Source organism: Physcomitrium patens, chromosome 5 (genome assembly GCF_059467195.1).
Source record: "Physcomitrium patens ecotype Gransden chromosome 5, ASM5946719v1, whole genome shotgun sequence".
Taxonomy (NCBI): Eukaryota; Viridiplantae; Streptophyta; class Bryopsida; order Funariales; family Funariaceae; genus Physcomitrium; species Physcomitrium patens.
Window position 1 is genome coordinate 13,960,592 of NC_143414.1, and position 11,173 is coordinate 13,971,764.

Here is an 11,173-nt window from a genome sequence, read left to right on the forward strand (position 1 = left end):
TTTGTTTACTTTTATGTGAAGAGATCACAACAACTATCAAAGACGTAAGCAATAAATACATGCACGATTTTTGTTATGGAGGACAAACGAAACAATGAAACAGCATCCTCTCCCGTAATACCACCCAGTACTTTCATCCATCCATTAATTCATCCATCCACCCATTTCCCATCCAACCCCGCAACCAGTCACGGGTTCGAACCTCACCGGGGTCACGACGCGCAACCCGCTCGCCACGTGAAGCGGTGAGCGGGGCGACACGAGGGCGCAACCGCAGCTGCAGCAGCTGAGAGAGCAACATCCGAGGCCGATCTCCCCAGTTTTGAATTCCCCATTGACCGACTCCATTGTCGGTGTCGATTCCTAGCATCGACGAGCAAGAAAGCCGTCGAAGAAGCCTTCGGTGCACTGCGAGCTGGCGGCGCGTATGCATGTTTCTTTCCGCTGCTGCTGCTGCGACTCTCACGTTTTCAGGTCATTTGGAGGCGCAGAGTTGATGGGATGAGAGAGAGAGAGGGTGTGAGGTTGATGCCGCCGGCTTGAATTGTGGGCTGAATTCTGTGTTGGGAAGGCGGCGTCGAGTGGAATTGGGAGTTTTTTTTCTTTAGATTTTTAGTGAAAGGTGCGGCGGATTACTAGATGGTGTGAACAGCTGTGGGATAGTTTTGAAGTGGTGTACAGAGAGGAATAAGGCTGGGCGGAGTGTCAACATGGTGATAAGTCCTTTGGTTGAAGAGGATATGGACATTGGTCTCTATGGGGACGAGCCTGAGGAGCCGGCCCTTCCACGCAAAAAGGTGATTTGGTGTGGAGTTTCTTTTGTTTGTTTTAGGATTTCCTTTTGACAATGAAATTTCGAACATTTGTTGATGTATTTTTTTTTGCATTTTTTTGCATTTTGTGTGACATTCACTCTGAGTAGAATCTGGTCACAATATGCCTGCGAATTTGCTTTGGCATTTGGGTTGTGGGGATTCTATCGATCGTCAATTGTCTCTGTGTACCTTGCAAAGTTAATCCCACTCTGCATTTGAGCATAGTTTAGAGAAGAGGAACGCTGCAATTAATCAATATTTATTTGACTAATCCTCTTCAATAGCAGTTTAATAATTGCTGCTGATGTATCAATGGACAGAGCAACTAAGCTGAATCAAATAAGTAACTTGTGGCGGAGAGTTGCAAGGTTTAGGGTTTGAGTTTTTGCGTGTAATTCATCTCTACGCACGAATTCACACTGATATTCGATAATGCTCGTGTTGCGATCATTCCTCTTCATGTCTTAGTTCAAGGGAAACTATGATCTGTAATTTACAACGGTGTGCTGCGAATGTAGAGTGTTCGTGTATTGAGCTTCTTTACTTCTGAAGCTTAGTTTCGTTTTGTGCGAAGTTCTAGTGCAAAGCACGGTTTTTATCTTCCTCCTGTAGCTCAGAGTCATTTATTTATTTATTATTTTGCTTTTCGATTCAAGAGCATACATACTGAAGCAATTCGTTGCAATTATGATGTCGAATTTGGAACAGATATAATCTTATTCTGGTCTACACTCGGCTATCATAGGAGTGTGGATCATTGTCAATTTGTGTCAGATACTTCAGTTGATTTGTTTTTCTCATGTCTGTTTATGCTTGACTTCTGCTGCTTCTTTCAGCGAGTGTTCAATACGTTATGTTCTGAACTTGATTCGTTATTCTCTTTACACTTTTCATATGTGGTGCTGAAGTTATAATAATAAAGGTTACTAGTTGGGGCGAATTGTTCACATTGGGTATTAGTTTTTCGGAGCAATTTGTACCAATCGTATGAAATGTTTTCCATTATGGGAAACTGTGACTGAAATCTCAAGGCGCAGGAGAGATTTCACTTCCAGCTCGTGGGTGTGGGTTCAATAACACATAGTTTCAGAGAGGGTTCTACTCCCTAAAGGCACTCTCTCAAACCTTCGGCCCCTGGTTGTGAGACGCATAGTTTTTATAGAAAGGAATGGTACAATTTTTCAGTGCTGTTGTCAATGCGCACTTCATTTGTGGAGGATCTCATATTTTCAATTTGAGTTAGTAGTTGGGTTGTGATTCTTCTTGCTTAGCTTACCTTGGGCTCATTCTGGTCAAGATTCATGCCTTCCACTGTTTTCTTGATTGTTTGGTTGTGGTCCTATTACATTTGATTGAAGGCAGGACATCCATTGATTGCTTTGTTATTCACATAGTTTTGCATTTGCAGGTTCCTATGGGAGACATATACGAGGCATCTAGGGCGGGTGATGTTGATCGTTTGAAGCTTCTACTTGATGAGGGAGTGAATGTGAATGCTCGTGATAACTGGGACTCTGTTGCACTTTATTACGCATGTTTGGCAGGGCACCTTGACGCAGCCCGTATTTTGCTGGAGAAAGGGGCAATTTGCAGTGAAAACACATTTGATGGCGATAGATGTCACTATGCCTCTTTAAATCTGCAAGTGCGTAGGCTCTTGAAGGCATTTGAGGCACGGCCTCCCCCTCTTGATCCTCTTCCGCGAACTTTTCGGGAGCTCTTCGTCAGCTTTGAGGCCAATTGCAGGTGCTATGCTGCTTTTGATACTTTTTTTAAAAAAAAATAATTAATTTTTTGTTATTTGTTTTTGTTTTAGTTAAATATTTTGAAAGTGACTCTAGCAACAATTTTTGTTTGAATTTGATCTTTGTTTTTGTTCTGGTTCGTTTAAGATTTGTTTATTTAATCGGTTCCTAAATCTTTTTCATTTTTGCAAGTTACAGGTTTTGTAAGCATGTGCATAAATAGTAAGTTTGGTTGGAAATGCATACAATTGGAACGCGACACATAAACAATCTTTGAATTTTGAACAGGTATCTGGAGGGTGCACCTGTGAATTACAACGACAACAGCATTTATGGAATGAAGCAGGATGGGAGGTCACATACGGAGACCGCAGCTCACGAGAAGATCTTAAGAGACGCTGAGGATTGTCTTGGACCAGATGTCATTTTTTATATTAGTGGAAGACCATTTGGAGCTCATCGCGCTCTACTGGCAGCTCGGAGTCCGTTTTTCAAAGAGCAATTCCAAGGAAAGTGGAAGCACCGGCAAGTAGTTCGTTTGGCGAGGCCCAGACTTACTTTTGCCGCACTTTTTAGCTTGGTTCATTTTTTCTACACGGATAGATTGGATGTGGCTGTCGAGGATATGGAGGACCTGGTGCTTATTTGCAAAAACTGTAAGTGCTTGGCATTACAGAAAGTTTTGGAGAATGAGTTGGCACACCAGAAATATGCTGACTACAAGTCTATCAAAAGGGTAGATGACTCTCAAAAGAGGTTTATTTTTCAAGGATCATCGTTGCCTGAATCTGAGCGTTTGTCGTCAGCATTGTACAGCCTGTTCACTTTGTCACTTTCAAACTCGGCCCAGAGAAAGAAATCTGATAGTAAAGGTGATGAGGACAGATCAAAGCCTTCGAGGACGTCAGTTGATTCATCTAAGTCTTTCAGCGCAAATAACAGAGACATAATTGTTGACAGAAAGGTAAATTGTTCCTCTTGCCGTATTATTTTCGGTGACAGTGGATTTATTTTGAGACAGAGAGATCAGTCTGGATCAATTCGTTTCTTCAAAATTCTTTGTACTCCATGTTAGTAGACATCACAATCCATTGGAATTGAGATTCTTAGATTGTCTAAGAACACTTCAGCTGATTTGAACTCATGTTGAGCTGTTTTATCATGTATTTGTTTACATTTATCATTTATCATGAGGGTATTTGTTCGATTATTGGTCGTGAAGGTGTGATTATTTGTGATTGGTCGTTCACAGAGGCTGACGTCTGATGCCGTCAACAGGACACTAGCGAAGGAGGTGACATTGAGAAGCTGGAAGTAGAAATGAATGAATGCTCTATCAGTAAGCAAGATGAGCATTGTGAAGAAGATCACGCAGATGTGTGTTTTTTAGTGGGAAACGAGAAGTTCAGGTGTCATCGTTTTGTATTGGGTGCTCGATCTGAATACTTCAAGGCTAGATTCTCGAGAACAACTGGATTTAGAGAAGGAGTGGCAGGCTTGGCGACCAATTCAGGGGCAGACTCATTGCTTATCTTGCAAGAAAATGATTTGAGCGCCTCAGCCTTTGAGAAGGTCTTGGAGTACATGTAAGCTATTCACCGATGTTGGTTAATAATATGAATATTAAGCAGGTTATGCGCAATCTGTCAAATAACTGATGTCTTAAAGTTCGGTTGTTGCTTTATATTGCAGTTACACGGATTCAGTTAAAACGGTGGATCTCGATGAGGTATGTTCGACAAACGATGAGGAAAGAAAGTTACGATACAGAGAGTGTGAAGGGCAAGATAATATTGTTCATTATGATAAGACTAGTTGCTACTTGGAATCAGTCATGGAGCCTCGCACATAGTTTTTGATGTTTCAACCGTATCTAATAGCCTTTTTTTTTAAGCTTTTCTTAACATATCGAAGATGACTGTCTCAGTTTTGTTTGTAACACTGCACATGGGTTGGGGTTGTGATTGTAGGCAGAAGAGTTGTTCGATGCTGCCTCGAGATACCTTCTATTCCCTCTGAAGCGTGCGGTTACGGATGCATTATTGCCGCAACTGGAAACGGCCTCTCCAGCTGATTTATGTGGCTGGCTCCTTTTGGCTGACAAGTAAGTGTATACATCTGCCTGTTCCGCGTTGTGCTGCCTATTTCATTGTGCTAAGGGAATTTCGTCAATCACTGAACTAGAGGTAAACCCACTGATACTTTTGTTATCGATGGCAGGTATGGTGTATGGAAACTTCGGGAACACTGTTTAGACGCCATGGCAGCAAACTTCGAATTTTTTTCCGGGATCCCGGAATTTAGGCAAATGCTCTTGTGCCTTCCACCCCCTTCTGGAGACTTGGCTGAGCGGACAACTGCTCCGAAGGCTCCTGGGGTTGAAGATGGCCCTCAAGCCGGAGAAAACGTGCTTGATGACTTGCGTGAGAAGTGGTTAAACGAAGAAGGATCCGAATTAGACAAGCGTGATGAAAGTGCACTTGAATTCGACAAGAGATTGGAGCAGCTGATTGCCATTGCTGAGGAGGAATACGTGCAGAATGAGTCTTAACACAATTTCGACCCTGAATGACGATTATATATATATTCGCAGCTGTGGGATAGTTGATTTAAATCTCATGTTCGATGCAGCATCTTCACTGTGTTTTTTTTATGGATTCCATTCTCTCTAGTCGAGTGCATGCTGTAGCTTTCCTCAAGAAAGCAGTATTGGCAAGGCTTGGAGATGAGATCTGTAAGTACTTGATACTGCAAAATTAAGCAATGTATCGACCACTCATTTGATGAATCGTATCTCAATATGAATATATGTCTTATGGGGTCATCCCTGGGTCACCTGATTGCAGTTTTCCTTTTTTGTTCTTTGTTTTTCTTTCTTTCTTTTTGTTAAAATTGTTTTACTTCTTCCTTCACCTTCCTTTAATTCTCTAAAGGCATTCTAAGCTGCTTTAGTTCAGTTAATCTTAGGCTACTTAGCTATGTAATGTCTCACGCCAAGGCCTCGGTTGAAGCTACACGCTATTCACTGTATTTGATCTTCCATTGGGCAGCCTAAGAAGGGAGCTATGTTTGGAGCATGCAAGGTATGCAGTGGCACCTTATAGCACTTTTAAGGTAGCAAATATTTATTTAGTTTCAACAATAATAGATATCAATGATCTCATTTAAAATCCTAATCGTATTGATGTGTCAAAATCATCAAAACATATTTCTAATTTCTAAACAGATATATAAAAAAGTTTATATATATATATATATATATATATATGTATATATATGTGTGTGTGTATATGTATGTGTGTATGTATGCATATTGTCAATTTGAATATATGTATTTTTTTGTTGCCTACTATTTATATATTTTTGTATAATTTGGATAAAAATATAGCATGGATATTGTCCAATATAGATGGAAGACTTGAAAAAAATGTCCATGCATAAGACATCTTTTACAAAAGTATTGTGAAAGATGCCTTATTAATTTACAATATAATGTATTTTGTATATTAAAGACAATGGTGTCTATTTATATACATCCATCCAAAAGACTTTACATCTCTTTATTTGTCAATCCATCTAGGAATTTATCTAAAATTTCTAGCAATTTCTTTTTTTAATTAAGTGTCTTAATAAAATCATTTTTTTTAAAGAAAGACACATCACTTAAAGTACATACCAAGAGCCATACTCTATGGTATTTATCTATATTGTGTGTTTTCTACTTTGCAATTAATATAAAATATTATATTATTTTAAATTTTATATAAGATTAATATTTAACATAAATAAATGAATAATTTCATAAAAATTAATTTTTACATCTTTCATAAGCATTTAAAACCCCATTGCATTAGCATATTATTTCTAGTGTTAATATGTATTTATAATATAATAAAATTTTGAGTTTCTAATAAAATCATTAAAATTATGCTGTAATTACTAAAAACTAAAAACTAGAGCTATTGGTAATTGAAAATGTTTCATACATCAAAACAACAATTATATTATTGTACCATGTTGTTGTATTGTAACACAATTATATGGTGAAAGATAAAAATTTGGATTCTATTATAAAATAGCCTAATTGAAAAATATAGTAGCAAAATATAGGTAAAAGATAGGAAGGTAATAAAAACTTTTAGTGTTAATGCTACCTTTTTGTAAATAAATCTTCTACTTACTTTGTACAACCATAAACAAGACAAAACAAAGTGCATTGGAAAAATAAATGATATAAGCATCTTTAGGAGAGAGTTAAGAGTAGTTTGAAACAAAAATTATCTTAAAAAACTATGAATTAATACTTGGAGAGGACCAATACTGAGCCAAGATTGAAATTAAACTCTAAAGCTAAAAAATGCATATCTATGGCAATTCCACGATTTTTTTGATGACCTAAGAGTAAGGTTAGAAAGTAGCCTTTGAAAGGTTTGTTTAAGCATAAGTTTCAATTTTTTTTTTTTTTTTTTTTTTTTTTTTTTTTCGATTTTGTCAATTTAAAAAAAATAAAACCTATACAATTTTTTTTGAATTATCTCAACCTATACAAATTTTTTTGTTTAAGCATTAGTTTCATTTTTATTTTATTTTATTTTATTTTTTCAATTTTGTCAATTTGAAAAGCAAATGAAGAGTTCAACTAGCAGTAATTACTACTAAAAGAGCAATATCAAGGTTGAAGAAAGAAGAAGGCCAATACTTAAGAAAATTAAGAGATTTTTTTTCTAATTGGTAAGTTTGATTTTTTCAATTTTTTTGTGTTTTTTGTTTGGTTGAAGATTGAAATGTGTAAATTGTTTTACTAAACAACTATTCAACTATTCAACTAATAATTATTTGAATTTTATGACTTCTATTGGGATTTGGTTAAGATTTACTTAAGATTTCTTTTTTTAATATTTTAAGGATCTTTATTATTTTTTTAGTATTACTTTAGGATTCATTTATTTATTTTTTAGATTATTTTAGTATTTTTTAATATACATTTAGAGTTTTAAATTTTTTTTTAGAATTAATTAAAAATTGATTAAGATAATTAAGATTTAATTAGGATTTATTTAGAATTACTTTAGAGTTATTAAGATCTTTATTGTTGCAAATTCTAATTTTTCTTCCATAGTCAAGTGCCTCATGTATTCTCAAGTGAGACAACTCATTATATGACACAATGAAAGCTTGTTGTTTTTAGATTCTAGAAGCTTGTTTGATTGGACTAGGAAACAATGAGTTGGATTGACAAGTTTTTTTTGGCTGATTTTGAGGATTATTCTAATAAAGTTAATTCAACATGACTTTATAAAGCACCTACGAGCTCTAAGGTGACATTTTTTGTTTGAGTAAAGACAAGAATGTAGGCTCTGCAACCATTGCAATTAATCACATCTTGCACAAGTTGGATTTGCACAAAGTAGTAGCTTAGAAAAACTAATTTTGTTTCATTTTTTGAGCCTTCATATTCTCATTTGCCAACTAAGTCCATGTTTTTTTCTATAAGCCTTATAAAACTTATGAGCAATCTAAACTATACATTAAATCTCAAATGCCTCAACACATAACACCAATGTGTTGGGATGAAACTTTAGTATTTTGAAGCATTGCAAAGCATTCTATAAAACTCATGTATATACGAGTTATATTTGGTAGTGGTAGAGATTTTGAGCAATAGAGATGAAGTGTCATTATTTGATGTTTATGGCTATCATGAGACAATTTTGTAGAGTTTGGACTTGCTTGGAGTTTTTGTAGTGGATCTTTTAAATCAAAGAATATAAAGGTGACAATAATTGGCGGCATTTTGCATCAGTGTTTGTTTTTGTTTTTGTTTTTTGTCTTTTGTCTTTTTCTTGCTAGTTAGACTCTAATTTGGTGCATTGCATTGCTTAGATGTTGTAGATGTTGTAGTAGATGATTTGTATTCTTGCCACGCAAAGTTCTATCCTAAGGTATGATCAATTCATGTTGTAACTTCAATTCATTTTGTTTCTAATTTTGAAAGGGTGAAATCAAACAAAATTCAAGTTCTTAGATAACTTATAGGTAAACATAGTCTTAGTGTTATATAAAACATGATATATTTTTACTGCATTTTTTGTTCATCTCATAGATTTGTTTCAATGTAAATTTTAACATGAATTGAGCTTATACCTAACCCAAGTAACATTCAAGCAACAATCAGTTTTGTCTTTTGTATAGGATGTCACAAATAATTGGAAGTTTTATGCTATGTCCAACATTCTTATCTATTAAAGAAGGTAAATAAATACACAAAATTTTTGGAGAAAATAAAGGTGAGTTGGAGAAAAAAACTCAATTATATACTAATAAGCACACATTAGATTTAAATTTCTTCATTCACAATTTTGGAAAATTCATTTGTGTATGTGAGTTTCTCCAGCCATGTACTCTGTGTTATAAATTATCATTCCAACTCTAACTTGAATAGTGTTGTTTTGTTGTTCAAAACATGCACAAGTATTACAAGATGTTGAGACACAGTTTCATAAAAGAATGTTGGCAGAAGTAGAAAGGTAATCTGCTAATATAAACAATTATTTTTGATATTAATATATTGATCATTTCATTGCACTTTATATAATCAGTCTAATTTTTTGACAAGAATTCTAAAAGTAAAAAATATCAATGAAAGAAATTGATGTGCAATGAAGTGTATTTTGTTAATTTATAGAAATCACATCAATCTTGCCTCTATAAAATAAAAAATTCTTGAAATAATTACTTTAAATTATTATACATATTTACATAAAAAGATACGAGGCATTGGATCAAGAAAAAGTACTCTCAGATGTTGTATGACCAGATAAAATAACAGTTGCACATCGTACAAAAGAATAAGCAATGCAGGTGTGTATATACATTTACATATGTATGCACTAATTAATATTCAAAAATTTAAAACTTAGTTAAAAATAAATAAATAAATATACCAATATATATATATATATATATATATATATATATATATAATCTCTTTTTCTAACCCGTTCTAATCTATAGATTATCTCAAATTACAAATTACAAAAAATTAAAAGAGATAAAAATGATAGCTTTTTAAGTATTTTATATATTTTTCATATATTCAAAGTTTTGAGGTTTTACTGAATATCAATCACAAGTAAGGAATAGACCTTCTTCTTCTTTTTCAATCAAAGAAATAAAACTCATGTAAGTTTAATTATAGGCTACAATAGGAGAATTAGTGGTACAATTAAACTAAAGAGAATCCATGCAGCAAATAGAGTGCCAATAGACTACCATTAATGCTTCTTTACAACCCAGCACAAGCAAAAGATTAATAACTTATGAAATAAACACCAATACAGCTAATATCTATGAGAATGCCTTGAAACATTTGTAATATTCGTTGTGATTTTTTATTAAGTTTTACACCACAACAACATAACAAAAAAATCGAAATTGAAATTGAAACATCGTCTGTCCTATCAATAACAATAATATTTTTTCAAATTAAAACCTTTATTCTTTGTCTTACTCAAGCAAAACGGACTGTTGTAAATACACATTAAAGACTTTTTTTATTTGATGTTACTGTGTTTGACAATCTTTGTATTGATAATTCTCTTCCTAGTATGTCCCTTTCCACTAAATTAGACTTAAAACCACAAAGATGACATCAACAACATTTAATCACAACCAGTTCTTCATCATAACTTAAATACATTCTACCAAACCTACTCCTAATACCAACTAAGGATTAAATAAATACAATGAAACTTTAACAATAAATAAATAAAAAAATGTTGTTGTAATTACATAATTCAAGTAAGACCAAAGGATAATGACCAACATGATGTGATAATTAATTAGAAATGCTAAAAACTTCAACATGTCATTTTCTATTACTTATAAATATTAGACCAAATTTCTTTGGAATATTTTTTGGAAACATTTTTGGAGACGTTCATCAATTATTAATGTTTGTTGGAAGGATGGATGAACCACAACATCCATCTATGCCCATTAATTTCATCCATCCACTTGCACTTGCATGGACATTACTTGTTGCATAATGCATAGATGTTCAAGAGATTTTTATCACCTTTTGTAAGAATTATGTTGATTGTGAATTGCAATGTTGAGATAAGGTTTTACACCCCCCCCCCTTTTGTTTGTTTGTTAGTATGTTTAGTTTATTTATTAAGATTTTAGTTTGTTTATTTATTAATATGTGTGAGTTATAACGTTGTTATTTATCATTTCTACCTGGTCTATACCATGATTTAAATTTTTTTAAAACAACACAAAAAATAAAAGATTAACATAAGTAGTTTAACACCCCTAAAGTTTTCTATACTTTGAGAATAGAAGAATTTGTTTTTATGCACTTCAATAAAGACTAAACTGTGATAATAATTTGTATATTTCATTTAATTACTAAGGATAATAATTGATTTTGCTAACTCAGAAAAGTAAACTTGAACTACTTTGCAATAAATCATCGAGTAATGTTTTTCAAAGAAATATACTTAATAGGATTGGTACATCAAAATCCAAGGCTTTGAAAATCAATATTTCTAAGAAAATTTGTGACATGTGTTTTGACACAAACATTTATAATAAAAAGAAAGTAAAGTT

At 33.8% G+C, this 11,173-nt stretch overlaps 1 protein-coding gene across 1 annotated transcript; it reads left to right on the forward strand.

Moving 5' to 3' along the window:
- Nucleotides 1–308: 308 nt before the first annotated feature.
- On the forward strand, nucleotides 309–5,348 carry LOC112283022 (BTB/POZ domain-containing protein At2g04740). Its single transcript, XM_024521325.3, has 7 exons — nucleotides 309–797; nucleotides 2,224–2,561; nucleotides 2,849–3,524; nucleotides 3,839–4,146; nucleotides 4,253–4,289; nucleotides 4,531–4,664; nucleotides 4,781–5,348. The coding sequence occupies exons 1-7, from the start codon at nucleotides 711–713 to the stop codon at nucleotides 5,109–5,111; spliced, it is 1,911 nt and encodes a 636-aa protein (XP_024377093.1). The 5' UTR covers nucleotides 309–710; the 3' UTR covers nucleotides 5,112–5,348.
- Nucleotides 5,349–11,173: the final 5,825 nt, after the last annotated feature.